Source organism: Oryza sativa, chromosome 4 (assembly GCF_034140825.1).
Source record: "Oryza sativa Japonica Group chromosome 4, ASM3414082v1".
Taxonomy (NCBI): Eukaryota; Viridiplantae; Streptophyta; class Magnoliopsida; order Poales; family Poaceae; genus Oryza; species Oryza sativa.
This window is the reverse complement of record NC_089038.1, coordinates 3,515,209-3,536,425: the sequence shown is the minus strand read 5'-3', so window position 1 is coordinate 3,536,425 and position 21,217 is coordinate 3,515,209. Positions and strand designations below refer to the sequence as shown.

Genomic DNA, 21,217 nt, shown 5'->3' with positions numbered 1-21,217 from the left:
TTCCTTATTTAGACCCGTATGAAAATGTTGCAAAAGCACATAGTCGGGTAAGGATAAGGTTGGTCCAGACTACACTAAATTAGTGAATCTGGACCAGGCTACACCGATGGATTCGTTTTCAATCTGCCGGAAATTGAGAATTTCTACTCAAAGGGTTGTAATACGAGTAACTGGGAAGAAAGCAAGACAAAATCTGTCTCGCAACTTTTCCCAACTACCGTTTACACATCCAACGGTAGATGTGTACCATTGCTTCACTCTCTCATGAAGGGAGAACGTAAACAATTTTGTCACACCCTGAAAATTCAAAATATATAAATTGTTGTTTAATTGGAATTTTTAGAAATAATTTTAAAAGTCTTGAAGAGAAGATCTAATTTTAATTAATAAATTCCAACATAAAATGGGGCCAGATAAAATTTCATTAAATACTTTGCTTAATTCTATAATTCCTAGATTTTTCTGAGATTTATTTGAGCTAAGGAACTATTTTTAATAAATGGAATTGCATTTCATGAATAATTTAAATTGAAAAAGGTTTGAAAAAGTCTCTTTTGGCTTTGGGCCGAAAGTCGGCACAAAACCGTTCTCTCTCTCAAGGCCCAGCCGGCCCAGTCCGCAGCCGCCCGCGCGCGCGCGCCCTCGCTCGCTGACAGGTGGGGCCCGCCTGTCAAGTCGTCGTCTTCCTCGCGTCGGCCGCCTCCCAAAACCCTAGCGCCGCGCTGCCGCCGTTCCCTTCCAAATCCGGCCGCTCCTTTCCTTCTCCGGCCGAATTGATAGAGGGGAAATGATCCTCGGGATCTCCTCTACCTTTTCCCTTTTGGAAACATCGGCTAAAACGGCTTGGAAAGTGTTTGATTCGAGGTCGAATCGGATTCGTCTCTCTCCTCCGAACCCTAAACCTTCCTTCTCATCGCCAGCCGCCGTGGGCCTTCGCCGTCGCCTCCGAGCCCCTTTAAAAGGTTCCCCGGTGTCTCCTCTACCCGTCGCCACCTTCGCCTTCGCCTCTCGTCGCCGGAAGAGCTCTAGCGCCGTGCAACCTAGCGCCGCCGTCGTAGCCGTCGCTCCAGCCGTGCGCCGCCGCCGTTCCAGACGTCGCTGTCGCTCGGGTAGACCGCCGTCGTGGTCGCCGTCACGTCGCCGTCCTCGTCCGCTCCTTCGCCGCCGCCGAAGACCGCCGGAGCACCGTCGCCGCCGACGACCCGAAGTTTGCCGCCGCTTCCTCCTCGTCGCCGTCGCTGTCCGTTGATCTTCCGCCGCTCTTTTGGTCACCGGTGAGTTCACCGCGTCGCGCTCTACCCGTTGGTGCCTTCCGTTCGCGCCGCCGTGCCGTCATTCGCCGGCGAGCATGCAAGCCCGAGCCGCCGCCGCCGGTGGTGACGTCATCGCCGACGTCATCGGGGCCGTTTGCTGTGAGCCGGTCGTGGACCGTTCGATCTCGGCCGTCCGTTTTGGATCAAGTCGATCTCGGCCGTCCGTTCGCGTGAGCCGTCGCCCGTGCGCCCGGTCCACCGAAACCCTAGCCCGCTGACGCAATAATCCTCCTTTTCCTTTTCAAAAATAATTCATTATTGCGTCATAATTCAATTAAAATCAATTTAAGTGTTTTAATCCGATTTAATCTTCAAAAATTCATAACTAATTTATCTTAGCTCCGATTTACTTGGTTCAAGTCTCTAAATTTTTCTAAAATTGAGATGTACATGTTAAAAATATCCACATGTACTGTTCAAGCTTGTTTATGTGCTGTTTTGGTGATTTTGCTTCTTTCTGCTTAGATTCCGTCGTTTCCGGAGAGTCCATTTTCGCCGGAGAAGAGTTTGAAGAGTTCCAAGGCCAGCAAGGCAAGTCACACAGATCCCAAACAACCCTTTGAGCATGTTGATCCCATTTAAAGCTATTGTTTCTATTCAAATATTGCATTTATTTTCGAATGTCATTGGGTGGAATTAACCTATTGTTTGTTATAGCCCTTTTGTTCTTGATTACCTTATTCCTTGATACCTTGGGTTATTATAACTTGACTAGTTGAGCTCTATATGTTGGTTCAACTAGATATTAGATTTAATTGCTTAGCCCTGCTTAGAAACATTAGCTCACTTTTGGGATAACTTATGACTCACTATTGCTTTATGATGGCTTAATGATAGTTCACGATGGTCAATCGTGATTGGTTAATTAATTAATGTGCCAACTAAAACCTGGTAATGGTGGGTTGTGAGCACATGGTTTTGATGGTCGTGCTCATGACAATTAAGGACCGGTTCACGAGTTTCGGTTGTGAAACATTAACCGTGCCAACCACAAGCCAGCATGGGCAACGGCTTTATCTTTTGTATAGCATGGTTCATTGCGGGGCACCAGACTGAGAAGTGGCGGAGATAAGCCCACGGGGGTCGCTGGGGAGTCCATGCCATGTTTTTAAGGCGGTGATTATGATCCAGGAAGGTGCGCTGCAGTGGATTGTGTTATGCAAGGGGTATTGTCACAACTCCTTTCCGAGGTACCGTGGTGGTATTGAGGCACATGGTAACATGATGTGGGGTTGTGTCTTGTGGGTACAGTGGTACACCTCTGATCAGAGTAAAACTATTCGAATAGCCGTGCCCGCGGTAATGGGCGGGTCTAACAATGTCTTTCGTGATTAGTCTCACACCTCTCACCATAGTAAATGATGCTATAACTGGTAATAATTTTATTAGCTCCTGGTTTGGAATGGTATATTCCTGGTTTGGAGATAGAACTATGCAGCCGGGATGGTTGATCTGAATGGCTGGGCCTATGCAACAGGGTATGTTGTGTAGCGTTGGATTAATATTGTTTAATACTTAACTGTTTTATTAAATTCTGAAATGTTTGCTAAATGCTGCTTTTGCAAATGAAACCCTATTATGCCATCCTTTGTTATCCTGTGCACTTGCATATTTGCTGCGTGGCTTGCTGAGTATGTCATATACTCACCTTGCAATCATTCATCAGAGGAAGAGTTCTTCAATGATGCTGATGGTGTGGAGGATTAGGTGTAGCCTTGGTCAAGCTGCCTGTGGAGTGGAGCCGTCTGCGCCGTTTATCTTATTTTCCGCTGCTTAGATCTTTATTGATTGAGAGGAACTATCTACCTCTGTAATGACATTTTATTTGCTTATTAATTAGAGTAATAATTGTACTCTATTATCAATTTGTTATTGTGTGCCTCGGCTGATTCCTGGACGAGGGTTCACACACATGTAAGCGTTTGGAATTTTGGATAGAAATTCCGGGCGTGACAAATTTCCACCATACAGTTTCTTCCTTCATGCTACGAATCTGAAGGCATGAGCAGACTTGCTCAAAGTCCTATATGTGATGGTAGGGATTTTCTAGATCAAGGCCAGAAAGAGTTTTCCCTAACCATACTGATTAGTTCGGGGCGAATTTCATAGCCAGATGTATAAATTGGCTCCAATGAAGGAAGTGGCTCATAGAATTCGCCCCTAGGAACAGACAGCTCGAAGAGAGGTTGCTCCATAGTCGAGAAGAGTTTGACAGGAATACTTCTCTGGGTAGCAGGGGTAAAGGTAGAATAGAAAATGAAAAGAGATACGAGGATGAACTGGGTTCGGAAATGATCAGCAACCGTTACCTGGCAACAGCGCCAGAAATGCTTGTTGGTAATTCTTACGGTCACAGATAGAAATCCGCAAGCGCATGGATATGCCGATGTAGCACTTCCCCTATGGACTATTCTATGGGTATCGAATCCAAGGGAACGTATGTGATCAGACCTTTTCTCCGGTTCATCCAAGGACACCAAGCAAAGATAGGCTAGTATAGAGAGGATTTACTAGTGAGAATCAGTGTGTCTAGGGTAAGCTTAAGTTTAATCCTAACACAATACTTCAGGCACTGGCAACCCACTGTTCCCAGATGTTGCTCTACTACGTACCCGGACAGGGAGAACTTAAGTGATCTCGAGGGCTGTCACCACCTCTACATCTACCTCAAACGTACTGCGGGATACACATCAATTATTGGATAACAATTACCTAAACACCACGTCTAAGCAATTAAGATCTACTTTAGTGCTTATAACTCACTAAAGCAATCACTATATTTTAGTTGATTATAGTGAACAATAATCCCCTATGCTATTTAGGAACTAACCAAGAGATAAATCTCACAAGATAAATCTAAATTACTCAGGAAGATAACTCTATTGAAATCAGAGTAATAAACAGAATAAAATAAATGAGAGAAGATTACCGACAACTCCGGAATTCTTCCGACTTCTTCTACTCTACTCTCTTCCTATTCTAGTATACAATATAGTACAATAGAGCCTCTTACAATTCAGCTCAAGCTTGGTAGTGTGTGTGAGTGAAGGAGTGAAGCTCCTTATATAGAGGTACGTATGACGGTTATCCTTATGTGAATTGTCTGAATTGCCCCGCAATCGCCATCAGGGAGTAATCTGGGACGTCCATGCCAAACCCCAGCTTGAACGGCTGAGACCCCTGGCTCGGGTTCGGCCGAACCTGGGCTGGGCCCACCTGGCCTGGCCTTCGACCCATCTCTTCCCCTGGTCCTCCTCTATCCATTTCTGGGAGTGTTGGACTGATTCTTTGGTATTTTGATGAAGTTCACAAACCATCCTTGTATGGATACATATTTCTCCCACACTTTAGTCTGATTTTCCTCCTAACACTTGTGAAATATGTGAGATTTAACACCTATCACTATGTTGGATGTTTTATTATCTGGACTTTATGCAGATGTTGGCGGTATAAAATTGGCATTTAATAACCGCCAACAGCGGGACGGCTCAGCTCTAGGGATAGGGCAACGACACATGACACAAACGCTAGGAACAGAAAAATCTTAACCCTAAAAGGACGGAGAACCTCACCGGAGAACAACGATGAGCGGAGAAAGGACGGTGACGGCGGCGGCGGTTCTGGCGGCGAGCTCGGGATCGACGACGACGACGCTGGAAAAGATTGAACGGAAGGAATTAGATAGATGAATTGATGAGTGCAGGACCAAATACATCTAAAGGGGAGGGGGAACGGAGTACCGGCGACGCAACGGTGGCGACGGCGGCGGCGGCACCGGCCGGCGGCGGCGGCACAGCAAGCGGCGGTGGCGGCTTGCGACTAGGACTCGGGAAAAACAAAAAAAAACAAGGGGAGGACACACATATAGGAGAGGGTTGGATTAGGAATGGTGGAGTCGTAGAGGAAGTAGGACTAGGAGGAGGGGAGGGAGCCGGATAAGAGGGGAGGAGGGGCGCGCATGCGAGTAGGGGAGGGGGCATGGCTGGTTGGGGAGAGGGGGAGGGAAATGGAAACTAGGGGAGACTAGGTCTTTCCCGAAAAGGAAAAACAATGCGATGCTGTTTTAGGAAAGGAAAAGAAACGATCCCACGAACTGACACGAATACGGTTCGTCATGCAAAAGGAAAGTGCGGACTGAGAGGGGAGTGAATTGGGCACAATTCACGACCAAAGGTAAAGGAAGGAGATTAGCTTGACACTTTTTAACTTAGCAACATTGCCTCCGGTGATCTGATATTTACTCTTTAAGTCCTGTTAGCGGTTTACAGAGCAAAGAGAATTCGAAAAAAATTCTCCCTGACAATTCCGATTATTAAATGTATCGTTAACTAGGGTTTTATCCTGGTTAACCAAAGCAAATTCTTGAAGTCAATTATTAGTGATTTGAAATCTAAGGGAAGGGAAAACTCTGGGTGTGACATGCATGAACACAAAGCTTAATTGAGTGTGGGAGAGATGCAAGGGGTGTATGCAAGTGAAGCAAGTGCCAAGAGAGACCCCTTGTTGCTGGTGGGTGAGTATTTATACTCCCACCAACCAAAACTAGCCGTCGGGGGCGAAATCTCCCAACTCAGTGTGCTACCGGTCTGACCGGCTGCGGCTCTGGATCCCCTCCCCAAAGCACCACCGCCAACCTCCAGGGGGGCGGTCAGACCGTGGTTAACCCGACGGTTAGTCCGGCCGCTACCCATCGGTCAGACCGGCATCTATGCCTCGGTCAGACCGGCCCTAGTCAGACAATCTCAAATGTATATAAATTGAGCACAAGTCTAAATGCAAATGACCTAATGTGGCATTTCGATCATCTCTTTGTCTAGGTCATTACACCCCATAATAGTATAGCGAAGCTAAAAATAAACTAGCAAATTTTGATCGCACAACTCCTCGATCAATTTACAATTAAAACACTAGTTTACCGTCTTCTTTTCCTTTTGGTTTGCGCCATCAATTTTAGTCCGCGATAATCATCCATATGCACACATTATGTGATCCTAACGTAAAATATGTAACTCAATAGAACGGTTAGTCCACAATTAGTGCTTGTCATTAATTACCAAATTAACAACGGGGGCATACATGCTTCATCAGGCTGCTTTGCCAGTGCACTAGTTTTCACCGGTGTCTTCTTTGGACAGGGCCTGTTCATTGACACTTCCTTCTCTAGGAAGTTCTTCATGAATGCATGAGGTTATCCATCTTGGGCGGCTTCACTTAGACCTCTTTAATATTCTATGGATTCGGCCCGTACTTGATCCTCACCGTGGAGCATTGTTTCATCCTTAGCCGAAACTCAAAATTCTCTTTCTCGTTGATGTGGAAACGTTTGCTGCCTACTCCCATGTCTATGTTGGCTTCGGCGGTGCTCAGAGGCGGATGCCCAAGAATGAGCGGTGTTTCCTTATCCGAGTCCATATCTAGCACCACGAAATTGACCGGGATGAAGAAGTCTCAAATCTTGACCGGCACGTCCTCCGCAATCCCTGCTAGGTAGCGGTCCGACGAGTCGGCCAGTTGGAGACACATTGGTGTTGGTGCCAACACCGTGAAGTTGAACTTGTCAAAGACCTCTTTGGGCATTACACTGACGCTTGCTCCAAGGTCGCAGAGGGCCTGGTCGAATAGTTGTGTCCCGATTGAGCATGTAATCGTGGGACACCCCTGGATCTTTCTTCTTCTCCGGAAGCCGGTAGAGTATAGCATTGCTACACTCCTTTGTCAGCATGACCACTTCCGTTGTTGGCAGCGATCTCTTTTGTTCAGAATCGTGCATAAGTGGGTACTTGCATTGTGTCTAGCAGCGGCACGTGTATGTGGATCTTCTGAATTACTTCAACAAAACGAGCGAACTGCTCGTCCACTAACGGTTTCTTGTATCTTTGGGGAAACGGAAGCAGCCGATGTGTCGCAGTACTCTTGCGGCACTATTTTACTTGGTTGAGCTGCTTTGTCGGTATCAGCCGGACTAGCAGGTGATGCCTCCTTGTTACTGCTCTGTGTTCCTGCAGGGTTAGGATATGGCGGATCCCGAGTAGACTTTCCCCGGCTCATGGTGATCGCCTTAACATACTCTAAGGAAGGTTCGGGTTGTCCTAGAATCCTCCTAGACTCATTTGTAGCGACTAGAGCAGCTAACTGTGCCAGCTGTATCTCTATCATCTTGTTGAAGCTTAGCTGGTTTTGGAATGCGGAAGCCTTCTAGCTTAACATATATGTTCTCTAAGATCTTGTCATAGGTGGCCAGCTTTTTGCTAAGAGCATCAGTGGTTTTGGCTTGCGCGAAAACAAGATCCTTTAAGGTTGATTATTGAAATTACCGTTATTATTGTTGCCTCCTTGGAAGTATGGGCGGGGCTGGCTCCACCCATGGCCTCCTTGTGGACGAAACCTGTTGTTGTTCCCCATGAACATTTCCTCCTCACGGGTCTCAATGTAGTCATTCCCCGAGTGACCCGTTCTGCCACAGACCTCACATGTCATATACGAGTCCATAGCCTTGACGTGACCTAAGGTTTCTTCTCTTGATCGTCGAACCGTTTCATAAGGAGATCCAATTTTGCAGCGAGCATTTCCGTCTCCTTGACGGTGTGCATGCCTCGCTGGCGGGTCTGGAGTCGTTCTGCACCCCAGCCCATGTTGGAGACCATCTTCTTAATTAGCTTGACGGTTCCCCTGACCGTCTTGGAGAAGAAGGCCCCTCCATCAGCAGCGTCCAAATGGTCGCAGGATGCAGGTTTGAGCCCATTGTAGAAGCTCTGCAGGATCAGCCATCGTCCATCCCATGATGAGGACAGGCGACCACTTACTCCTGCAGTCTCTCCCATGCTGCAGGAATTGACTCGTCCCTCGTCGGCTAGAAGCTTGAAATTTTTCCGCGAAGGGTGTTGGTCCTGCCCATCGAGAAGAATTTAGATAGAAATGCCGTTGAGCATGTATCCCAGGTGTTGATTGTAGCACGGTTGGCATAGAACCACTGCTTCGCTTTCCTAAGAAGGGAAAATGGGAATAGCCTGAGCCTGACGACATCTGGGCTGACTCCTTTCATAGTGTACGTGCTGCAGATATCCAGGAACCTTTGCAGATGATCACTGGCATCCTCGTTAAGCTTGCCACAGAATGGGCTAGCCTGCGCCATCATGATGAGGCTGGTCTTCAAATCAAAGTATGCATCTCACAAGTTGACTTGCGGCCCAACGGGCACGTTGTCAGCTGAGGGGGCAGTGAACTCGCGGAGTGTCTTCTCGGCCATACTCTACAAGCTCGGTGACGCGGGGATGGTTGGTTTCTTGGTCAGGTGATTTTTCTAACTCGCGGCTTAACATTCTAGAAGAAAGACTCTGGATTGTCTTTGAAATTTTCCGGCAAGTTGAAACCAGATGTGCACTACCCTATTTTCACACGAAAAGTGAAAACAACCAAGGTTAGCCTACAAAGGACAGTGATATATACAGAGGTGGTGTGTATAAATTATTAGCTTATAGTAATCTCTTTATTAATCTTCCCCGGCAACGGCGCCAAAAATGCTTATTGGTATTTCTTAATGATACTACTAGAAATATAAATTCCTAGCCATGATGCTAGAAATGGACCTAGTATATATATGGTTTACAGAAAGAACCTGCAAGTGCACGGATATACCATTGTAGCATTTCACCCAGGAGTATTCGAAAGTATCTTATTTATTTAATCCCAAGGGAAGATTGTAAGAGAGAACTATGCTAATAATATATATACATGCCACTTGCATAATCAAAGTCTAAGTAGGGGTTAAGATATTTATATGGGTAGAGTGACACGAAGCAAAGCACTCATGTATCTCATTTAATCATTCCTAAACTAAGTGGAAGAAGAAATAGAAAAACAATCGATTCCTATAATTATAATATACACCCAACTTTAGTCTACATCTGCTAGTATACAACTATATAGCCAATACCCCCTAATAGTGCCCTCCTAGTGCTTCGAGAGACCACCGCGGCTTGTCGAGTTCCTTACGACAACCTGTCATGGCCGTCCAACCGGGGCTAAATACGAAGGAGTACCCTCCCTAGGAAAGTTTCTTAGGAATATATACTATCGTGGAGGAATACCCGTACTGAGCTGTCACCATCAGCGGCCCACCTCGACTAACCCGTACCATATATGCCTAGATAATGATACTTAATAATCTAGACACCACGTCTACATTATTAAATAATACTCTACATCCCTCGAGATAACATAGAGCAACCGAATAATCGAACATTAAACCCACACCATTGTACCTTGCTGGTAGGCTAACTATACAGTTGTATCGATACAGATATAAAGTAAAAACAATACTTAGATGAACTGAAGTATCGAGAGCATATGAATAAGAATATTTCATCAATTGTTAAAGTCTTACAAAAGAAAGAAGGAAAGCTATTACAACCATACCAAAATTCCTCCGAAGACTCCGATGACTCCGGGAGCTATTCTATTCTACTCCACTTAACACTAGAATACTAAACTAAAGTGTAGAAGAGATAATTGAGCTTGCTTGAGTGTGTGAAGGAGTGGTAGAGGTGAAGCCCTTTTATAGCTGAAGAATAACGGTTGTGGCAGTTGGAAAGGTTAGTAATACCCTCCAACTGCCATTGGGAGTAAATCCCCACCGTCAGATCAAAACCCTTCATCCAGCGGTGCTAAGGGGGCCTATGGTTCGGCTGAACATGGGCTGGCCCAACAGGCCCCCTGTTCAGCAGGCCATCTCCTCTTTGGCTCCTCAATCCAAATCAGTGAGTTATGGGCCTATTTGATCATGTCAATTCTGAGTTTCTGGCCCATTTCCCCACAAGTCTAATTCTTGACAGCGTCTGATTGATTGTTCGAGTGTTTTGCTGCCGGCTCTCCTCCATTTTGTATCTCTTTATCTATAGATAGATAGAATCCAAGTACAAATAGAAATATATTATTTTAAAACAAATATGCATTGCAAGCATAGCTAATTCTCCTTTATTTTAGTTATATTGACCGTCGAATTTGGTTTGTAACGACCATCAATAACGATGCCAGCCAATGCGCGGTCCAACTTTGATCTCAACTCAATTCTTCATCAAATCCACTTCGATCTTGTTCCTTCTTCTCCGAATCTGATACAAAATTTCGTTGTTAACAGTGAGTGAGGCAGCGCATGGCTAACCACGCCGCATCGGTGGTCTGGGTCCGCGTTGACCTAGGACTGTATCGACGACCGATGGCGGCTGGCGGTTTTACAGCGAACGGCGTCGTGGGAGGGGAAACAGAGCACGATAATGGAATGAGGGAGGGTCGACGATGAAGATGGACAGTTTGGATTGGATAAGAGGGTACGGGGGATGGCAGGCAGCAAGAGGGGGAGGTGGTTCGGTGGTGGCGGGGTTTGGTCGCCAGCGGCGATTATTTGGGGGTGGGGATTAGGCTCGGGACAGTGATGGTTGGTTGTGGTATTTTCGGGAAGGAGAGGAAGGAGGAAGGAATGGGAACGGGAGCTCATCGGAGAAGGGAGAATGGCAAGACAGATGGCTGCTAATGCGCCGGCACCACTGATGTGAATGTGTTGCCCTAAGGTCTGGGGGCCGAATGTGGCTGCATTGCTACCCCTAGGATGGAGCCTTGCATGCGTGGGAGGAGACGTGGTCGTGCATGGCTCGGTGGCCGACACACACTCGCATCGTCGAACGGGCGGTGGGCAGGTAGGGGACGGCCGCGCGTCCGCTATCGGGCGCAGGGTGGGCCTGGTCTATTGGCCAACACACTAAAGAAGTGCATGGTGGCTGTGAGTGAGCAAGCAGCACGCGGGAGGAGGCGAGGACATGGGCCGTGGAGAGACAGAGTGATGGGCCGTGCGGAGGAGGAGGATAAAAAGGTTGCAGGCCAGGATCAGAAGGAAAGAGGGAGGATGATGTGGTCCATATGGACAGTAGCACATGGGAATTTTCAAGGGAGAGTTTGGAACAGAATTTGATGATCATGACTTTCAATTTGAATTCAAATTAAATTTGACATTTGAACTCATAAACTCAAGAGGAGCCCAAGGAAGGGCATTCAAAGAAAAATTGATGTTTTTGTTGGAGACATTTGATGGCTTCAGGATTTGGGAGATTTGGAAAGAACAAAGGGAAATTCAAATTTCAAAATTTGAATCCCAAGATTTGAGTTTGGAAAGAAATTTTGGGTCTCAAAGAGAGATTTTGAGATCTTTGGCACTTAGATCCTTGATCAGACACAAAGATCCAAACTTTCACAATAAGGTTTTATTTAAATAGTTTTTAATAGCATGAGAAAAATGGGGTGTTATAAACCTACCCACTCAAAAGAAATCTTGACCCGATCGAAGATTCAAAATAAGGGAAGCTATGGGAGAACTACGGCGGGCAACCTAGCTAAGAACTAGGGGTGGTGTCGATCCTTGAAAGCTACGTAGTAGCTTTGTACCACTGACTTTATTTTTTAGGTCTTTGTACGTCGATCTTGGTACTTCTATGTCTTTGGTGCAGGTTCTGCTCCTCAAGTGGAACTTGGTCCTCAACTATTTCGGCAAAATTTGCTATAGGACACTCAAAAAATGTGTAATTAGCTATGAGATATCTAAAGAATGCTTATTTTCTTGTGGGTACTGTAGAAATATAGTAATTAGCTGGTGTACACTCGTGACATATTTTACTATTTCCGATGAAAATAGAGAGAGAAAGAGCGTTGAGAGTCCTGAATTGCCCATGACACTCTTCTTCTTGCTTCTCCTTTCTTTCTCCTCTCTTTTATTCTCTTCTCTTCTTCAGAGCCGGCGACATGGCGACCCCAGATTCACGAGGCAAGCGCGGGAGTCGTACGACACGCGGGACCCATAGGCAGGCGTGGGCGGACGCGGTCTCCACGCTAGGACGCGTGGCATGCTCGCATTCGGTGCGAGGGAAATGGCACGGGCGAGGAGCAACGACGTGTCGCGCATAGGAGAAGGCGGGGCCCACACGGTTTCAAATGCGCACGCAGGAACAGTGGGTTGGCTCGCTGTCAAGGTGCGTGCGAGGAACGCGCGCGGTGCGGCTAACGACGTGGCGTCGTGCTATTGGTCCGCCGCTACGCCCGCTGTCCCATACCTGCTTGATCCGGTGCTACTCCGCTCGTCGCCGCCCCACCGTCCCATCTGGAAAGAGGGCCTTACATGTGGGGCCCATGGTGGATTGATTTGAGCAAAGGGCGAACTTGTCCTTAATAATTGTTTCTCTCTCCTATTCATTCAAAAATAATAAAATAATGTCACGGGTGTCCAGCAGCTAATTATCAGTTTTTGCGATGTCCTACAACAGCTACACGTTCTTACGGTGTTCCATAGCAAATTACATGTTTTTTGAATGTTCTATAGCAAGTTTTACCTATTTGTTATTATGCCTCATTGAGTAGTTCTTCCAGAATTTCTTCTGTCCCAATGACACGGGCCTATTTGGTACAACTCCAACTCCTAAATATAACTCCAGGAGTTGAGTCTGGAGTGGAGTTGTGGAGCTGCCTAAACCCAGCTCCACAACTCTAGTACATTTTTTGAGAGAGCTCCACCCAACTCCACTCCTAGTTTTGGTGGAGCTGAAATTGTTTGTCTGAGCTCCAGCTCAAGGAGGGGTGGAGTTGGAGCTGGAGCTGTGCCAAACAGGCCCGTGGTTTATTAGTCGGGATCTCCTGAAAGCTGGCGTAGGTTGTGACACTGATCGATCCGCTGCTTGTGTCCAACGGTGGGTGCTCCATTACTTATGACACCTATACAGTGTACAGTGTGGTTTATTATTGGGTTTGTTGGAACCATGCCACCCTATATTTACAAAATTTGAGATATACCACCCGTATCTCAATGACATGTAAGACCCACATGAGTCAATGACATGTGGGTCAGGGTGGCATATCACAAATTTTGTAAAATTTGTGTGGCATGGTTTAAATTGTCCCTTTATTAATTAGTCATGCTCTTGTGTTCAATGGTAGGTGCTCCATTACTTGTGACACCTACCCAGTGTACGGTTTATTAATTAGTCATGATCTTGTGTCCAACGGTACGTAGGTGCTCCATTAGTACTTGCTACCTTGGATTGTATCCTGGTACTACCTTGTGTCCTTGTCCTTGAGGACACTGTTGAGAATGATGTCTCATTTGATGGCAGTTGTTGCATTCCACTTTGTCCAAGTACGAAGGATTCATGTGACAGCTATAATCCAAGCCACAGAATTTCTACCTATTTTATTATTTTATTATCTTATTATTATTTTTTAAAAATTTCTTGCCACAATACAATTTTATTTTTCTAAATTGTAACTATCTTTGCTGGGTTGGCTAAAAATCACATTAGTCCTGTTTAAATAAGAATCAGGACTAAACAAGATCTTTAGCCCCGATTCAAAAGCGGCACAACACTTTATGATCTTTAGTCCCGATTTTTGTTTATTTTTAGTCCCGGTTCAAAACGTGGTTAGGCCGTGTCAGCCCCCCCGGCCCCACACACTTTTAGTCCCAGTTGTTTATACCAACTGGGACAAAAATTGAAAAAAAAAAGGTGCAGTGACATATGCCTCGCACACATCCCATCCTTATCTACTCATGCCCCTCCTCCTCCACTCCTCGTCCCCTCGATCCACAACTATCCTCGATCCACTCCTCCTCTTCTCGTTCCCGGCCCTCTCCGAGGCAACCTTCCCCGGCCCTCCCCTCTCCTCGATCCCCTCCTTCCCTTCCTGGCCCTCTCCATGGTGTGCGGAGGGCGACGGCAGGTGGTGGTTTGCGGCGGCGAGCGGTGGTGCGCGGCGGCGCACCATGAGCGGCGGGAGGGGAGGGCAGCGGCTGGCGGAGGGGAGGGTTGTGGCGGGCGGATGGGAGGGCAGGGGCTGGTGTAGGGGAGGGTGGCGGCGGGCGGATCGAAGGGAGGTGGCAGGTGGGCGGATGGGAGGGAGGTGGCAGGTGGGCGGAGGGTGGCGGGAGGCAGTAGCGCTAGATTTTTTTATGTTATTCTTTCTTTTTTTTTTAGAATTTGTCTTTCATTGGATCTGTAATGTATTTCTTTTAGAATTCGTGATTTTTTTTTGAGAATTTGTGATGTAAATATATGATTTGAGATGTTGTTACTTTGATTTAGGGATACGTAGGGAGCAACTCGATTTGGGAAAATCAAAATGCAAGCAGCAAATAAACAATAAAAAAAGAAAAAAAACATTGGCGCTAGCATCGTTAGTCCCGGATTGCAACCCGGGACGAAAGGGGTTGCAAACCGGGACTAATGAAGGGTTTTCCTGCAGTGTGTATTTCCAGGTTGACTCTTGTTTTTATTTTTTACTCCGAATTTCAGATGCTTTGAATTGTGTACCTACTCAAACCCTTTTTTTTTCCTTTCTTCGATTAATCTGAGAAAATTTTAGACTGTGAGTGTGAATTTTTTAGTTAGTTCATTAGATTAATAGATGGATTTTATAACTCTGGGCCTTTTGGCTTGTGTCCATTGAGCTAGTGAGCTATATATGAGCTCAATTGCTACAAATAAATTCTGTCGGGTGCACAAAACAAGGGAAACACTTGTTTGTTCTATTTACTATTTTTAGTTTAATTAATTTAAAATCTCTTCCTAGAGCACAGAGACCATACGGTGCATAGATGATAATAATGTAACATCGAAGATATTGGACCAGATACCCATATTATCGTCTCTAATATTATCTTGTATCATACTTGATACTTAGTCAGACCTATTATCTTATAGTATTATTGTATCAAGGTTGGTAAGTATTATACTTGATACCTATATATACCATGTCTGATACTGATAGATATCATATATAGTATATATAGGTATCAAACATGATACCCACGTGTTTCAAATATAATACCCATATGAATTATGTTTGGTATCGTAGGTACCATTACAGTATATATCAGTTTCAGACTTGGTAGCTGAGTATCGGATATACCCATATGTGTCACGCCTGGTACATATAGATATGCTAGTATCCATCGGTATCGGTATTGTTAGGTATTAATTAGAATTTGTGTTGTTAGATATTAATTAGACCTAGTACCTACATGTACCATGGGCAACCTACGATTATATGCATTAGAGAAAGTATAATAAACCTGTTTAGCCAGCAATAAAACTGCCACATCGGATTTGTCAATGAGCTAGACAGGAGAGAGAGCGTGAGTCTGCGACTAAATTATCACCGGCTACTCACACGTCCCAACGCAAGTGTAGCAACACCAGGCTAGCTTTGATTGGGACATGCGATTGTGGGTCCACGCGAGCTGACACGATTCAGTAATGGTTGGACGAAACAACGGCAATAAAATTAAAAAATTAGATGGGGAAGCTAGCTAAAGATTAAAAAAATAAATAATAGTCAATGTAAATCTACTTATTATATATATTAGCTTTTAGTAATATCTATAAGAGACTGATGTAGTCATTTTTACAGCCATTAGCGGGTGACACTATTGACATTGCTCTTAGGAGCTAAGAGTGAGTCATGTAGCTGACACTCAAATATATGTGATGGCACATATGCAAGAAATCAAATGAATAAGAAAAGGAGAAAAAAATTAGATCGGGAGCTGGATATAAAAACAAACAACATAAGCTAGCAGCTACTACTATATATATAGTCAACTACTATGGTCTACCGGCCTGTGTAGAACCATACTAGATGCATGCATCCGTGGAGAATTGAGCCTTGTATTATTAACGTGGAGACAGGGAAATCACTCACACCCGAGGATGTATAAGCCGGCGAGGCAGTTAACGTGTGCGGGGCATACCGGCACTTAGAGGTGAAAACGGTATGATTTCCACAGAACTAGTATAATAATAATATTTTTACCGATGGTTACCGTTTTTAAAATTTATTTTTTTTAATTTATGTCAGTGTGACATTGAAGTTGACATTAAATAGATAAATTCATAAATATCAAAATTTTCTGACCGTTTTCGTTTGTTTTCAAAAAAATAATAAAATAATATACCGTTTCTGACAATTTCCGACCGTTTCATCCCTACCGGCAGGTGTATTATTAACTACCTCGCCACTCTTGCAATATGTGGAGTCGAAGCTGTTGATAATTAATTAAGGAGGTCGATGCTTTACCGAATTAGATGAACACCAATTATTTATCAACAGGCAATATGTGTTCGGCAGCCTGGATTGGCAACCCATATTCTTAACACGGAAAATAAAGTAGTTTATTAGCGTGTGATTAGTTAAGTATTAGCTTTTTTTTTCAAAACTGGATCAATATGATTTTTTTAAAGTAAGTTTCGTATATAAACTTTTAAAAAAAAACTCATCATTTAGAAGTTTCAAAAGCGTGCGCGCGAAAAACGAGGCAGATGAGTTAGAAAAAGAGGGGAAGAACAGCCTAAAATTAGTTCGTTAGGACGTCGATCAGATTTTAAATGCTGGATTGAAATATTAGTTATCTGTCGGCCCACCTGGCAGAATATATTTTTTGCAGCAATTTTTTTTTCAGTTCAGAAAAAAATGTTTATGTTCTTAGAATACTCTCGCCGTCCAAAAAAAAGTCTATTCCTAGCACATCCCAAGGAGAAAATAGTGAAGAGTAAAAATAAGCAAAATATCTCTTATTATTGAAAAAAGTAGCAATGGTAATAGGTAGGTAAAGGGAATTTAAGAGATAAAACTTCTCGTTTTATATGCTGAGGGTAGGTAGGATGTTAGAATTTGGTTTTTTAAAATAAAATTTAAACTTTAGAAGTTGAGTTTTTTTGGATGGATCGGAGGGAGTATGTCCGAAACTTAAGTAGTTCTATTTCCGTCATTATGGCATTATGCACGCAGAAAATGTTTTTAATTTCTGCAGTAATATTAAAACCCGGTGTAAATTAAGATGCTGTAATTTGAAATGTTGTTTGATAAAATGAAATGAAGAACAAACATTCCTTCTCTATGATTCTGAGAAGAGAACATCATTCCAGGAAATTATTCCCTCTGTCCTAAAATATAATCATTTTTAGCATAGTGCCCAATCAAATATTTGTAACTTTGACTATTAATAACAAAAATATAAAAAAAGATCAATTAAGTAAAATTGATGTTACTGGATTTATCATTAAACAAACTATCATAATTAATATGCAGTTCTTTCTATTTAAAACATATTACTTTTAAGTCAAAGTAGTATCTCGAAAACCGTGTCAAAATCCAAAAGTGATTATATATGGGATGGAGAGAGTAGTTAACTACTAACTATATTCACTTGGAGGTTGTGGAAAAGAGGAGTTTTAGCAAATTAATACAAATGTGGCAGAAGCAACTGGGATCCCATATATTCTCTAATATGGTGGTGATGCTCATGTTACTAGACAACGTTTAATACTTTAAATGTGTGTCCGTATATCCGATGTGACACCCAAAACAAAAATTTTTGGGAACTAAACCGGGCGCTAGTACACCCTTGCTTAGAATAGCGCAGATGTATGAAAAATGGTTTGATCATAATGCTAGCATGCACTGTAGCATATTAAGTAGCACTTTTGGCTAATGAAATGTAAGCGTGCAATAACAGATCGAGATACTAATGAAATGCCCAGATCCCTATAAGTATACCTGGATTGCTACAAGCATTGTTAAACACGTACACCCAAGGCACCAGTGCACATCTTGTTTGCTGTTGTTCTAGCCCTTGTAGATTCGAACCAGCTTGATATATAGTGATATATACTATCCAGTCAGGCGTAGTCCATCAGTGGCAAATTAACTGTAACGCCATCAGATTCAACGAGCGCATGGCCGGTACGTACGTCTCTTGGTTGATTGTTTGACGTACGTCTAGTTTGTTTATAAATTACGTCCTAACCACATGCATTAGCAGGGGCGATGCCTGGATGGATGGGTACCATGATGTTCATCAGAGACTTTCTTTTTTCGATCCGGGGAGTGGTAGCCCTCAGCTTCATTGCTCATGTCGTCCTCGTCTTGTTCGCCGGAGTTCGCCGCCGCCAAGCGACCGGTGGGGCGACATTCCTCCTGTGGGTGGCAAACGAGGGTGCCCGTTGGGCCCCGACCGCCGCGCTGGGCATAATAACCATCGGCAGCACGGTCCAGGAGAGACAGCAGGCGACGCTCTGGGCGGCGTTCATGCTGCTGCATGCTGCCAGGCCGGACAACATCGCCGCCTACGCCTTGGAAGACAGCGTCCTCTCGCTGCGACAGAAGGTAGATGTGATTGCTCAGGTGTTTGTGTTGGAGTTGTTCTAAATTCACTTCAAGATATTGGCCGGGCTTCTGACGAAGCGGAGCGGAGGCCTAAGCCGGAGGCTTGGGCCGGAGCTAGGGTTTCGTGGAGACTTGATTCTCTTGTAAGCCGCCATAGGCGTGTAACCCAAAACTCTTGAGATAGTGAGATTGTTGCTGGCTGGTGCTCGTGGTTTTTTCCCCTTTCGCATTAAAGGGGTTTTCCACGTTAAATCGTGTGTCTCCGCTGTGATTGTTTTTCGTTTACTTCATATTTCTATACGTCGTTCATAACAGTTTGGACCCGTGTCGCCTGCCTATATCCTGTACCTGAATATGTTCGCCATGCCTGGCGACTCCATGCTCTGGATTTCCTCCTTTGTCTGCCTCATGGCTATCGCCAAGTATTTCGAGGGGGCATACTACGCGCTGCAGCGCGGAAACCTGGAGAACATGAGAAGCTCAAGAAAGGAGGAGGAGAAGAAGAAGGAGAACATGAGAAGACGAAGCAGCAGCAGCAGCCTCCAAAATACTAGCCGGGGAGGCAGGAAGCCGGATGATGAGCAGATCCTGCTCATTGCTCATGATATGCTATATATTACCAAGAATGCCTTCATGGATTTTTTGGACAAAAGGAGTGATGACGAGCAAGAGGCACTCTCTGGTACCTGGGATGAGACACTGTACAAGGTTGTCAGCATGGAGCTCTCCCTCATGTACGACATCCTCTACACCAAGAAAGTCATGGTACAAACTTGGGGTGGCTACGCCATCCGTTTCGCCTCTCCATTCCTCGGAGCAACTGCATTCCTGCTGTTTTGGTTCCACAGCAAGCAAGGCCAGGCGACGGCAGACGTTGTAATCACCTACGTCTTGCTAGGTGGCGCCGTCATCTTGGATATCAAATGGCTCCTCCGAGCAGTGGTGTCCACATGGACCTATTCTTACCTGAATGATAGGCCACGATCGTGGCTTCATCATGCACTTCTGTGCTCAGGGAAATGGCGCATGCTCCGTCGATTCATCCTCTCTTTGAATCTATTTCGGTTCCTTGCCAATAATAAGAAACCAACTAGGTACAGGATGTGGTTAGGAACCATTGGGCAGTATAACTTGTTGAGGGAGTGCACTCGGGAGGAGGACGAGAAGACCAGCAACTTCTGGAGCTCTTGGTGGAAGAAGAATGCACCGGAAGAAGCATGGATGGAGTACGAATACCACAACTCGAGAGGCATTCATATTTCAAGAGATTTCAGGAACAAGCTGTTTGACCGTGTTTGGAAAAACATGGAGTTAGCGTTTCCTGAACGGATACCGCCTGTGCAGTTATCGGATCCAAAATGGATACATGTGGAGGATCCGTTTCCTTCTGCGACGGTTGCTGCGGAGGCTGCTGCGAAAGCTACTATTGGTATTGATCAGGAACTAAACGATGCCCTGGATTTCACTCCTGATTTACAAGAGACCATTCTTGTCCTGCACGTCGCCACGGACATCTTCCTCTTTCACACGGAATCCGGTCAAAATCAAGATCAATCGGAGTGGGGGAAGGCGATCAAGGCGTTGTCGGATTACATGATGTTCCTCGTCGCGGTGCGACCGACCATGCTCCCGGGCCTCGCACTCAGTAGCCGGTACGATGCTCTCCTTGATGCTTTGGGTGAACAATGGAAGGAGATAAAAAATTCTTCCTCCTTCAACAACTCCATGGCGAGAGAGAAGTGTCTTGCCAAAAGTCTGCTTGATAAGGAGATGAAGAAGAATGGAAAGACACCCATGAGAACATTCAAGTGGCATCAAGGGAACAAAACTGAGATACTGTCACCAGGTGCCTATCTAAGTGTTCTTTACGACTCGAGTTATATTCTATCTGACGGAGCTAGACTAGCCAATCTTCTGCTAAATTGGAAACCTGGTTCTAAGATCGAAATTGGAGACAACAAAGTACTCGAAGACAAACTTAAGCGGCAGTTTCCGGATTTGATGAAATCCGGTGAGGCGACTGAGACTGAATTAGAGTATCAAATGCCCAAGGAAGTGAGGGACATCATCTTCAGAGAGTGGGTGCGTCTCTTGATTAACGTGTCCATCAGATGTACGAGGAATTCCCATGCCAAGCAGCTTGCTCGTGGTGGTGAGCTCACTACCGTTGTGTGGATCCTCGCTGAACACGCTCGCATTCTTCGTGTGAAAAAGACGACGAAGAGGAAACCAGCAGATAGCTACGATAGACTAGGCATTCATGTGTCTCGCTACTGACAGATATCCATAGCGTCTCTGATTGATGTGTTCATTTGATCTCCTTTAGTTAGAACTTTTTTTTTTCATTTCTCCTGTGTGTACTTGTGTAACTCGATCGACTTGTAGCTACTACTCCCTTCGTTTCAGGTTATATGATGTTTTAACTTTAGTTAAAGTCAAATTGCTTCAAATTTTACCAAGTTCATAGAAAAAATAGTAATATTTTTAAACCAAGATAAATTTATTATAAAAATATATTTAGTTATTAATTTAATAAAACTAATTTGGTTATATAAATATTACTATATTTGTCTATAACCTTAGTTAAATTTGAAGTAGTTCGATTTTAACCAAAGTCAAAATATCTTATAATATGAAAACGGAGGGAGTAATTAACTAATTTGCAGGGTTCTCAATTATTCTCTACACTCAGTTTACGTGTGGACCGG

The 21,217-nt window shown here is 44.6% G+C and overlaps 1 protein-coding gene and 1 non-coding gene across 2 annotated transcripts; both read left to right on the top strand.

The window, feature by feature from the left end:
• The first annotated feature begins 8,086 nt into the window (after nucleotides 1–8,086).
• LOC112938863 (small nucleolar RNA R71) lies at nucleotides 8,087–8,193 on the top strand. The gene has a single exon (XR_003242183.1). It is a non-coding gene; the product is annotated as a small nucleolar RNA R71 (small nucleolar RNA).
• Nucleotides 8,194–17,953: 9,760 nt separating this feature from the next.
• On the top strand, nucleotides 17,954–20,786 carry LOC112938816 (uncharacterized). Its single transcript, XM_066309478.1, has 3 exons — nucleotides 17,954–18,086; nucleotides 18,166–18,533; nucleotides 18,825–20,786. The coding sequence occupies exons 1-3, from the start codon at nucleotides 18,080–18,082 to the stop codon at nucleotides 20,784–20,786; spliced, it is 2,337 nt and encodes a 778-aa protein (XP_066165575.1). The 5' UTR covers nucleotides 17,954–18,079.
• The last annotated feature ends 431 nt before the right edge of the window (nucleotides 20,787–21,217 follow it).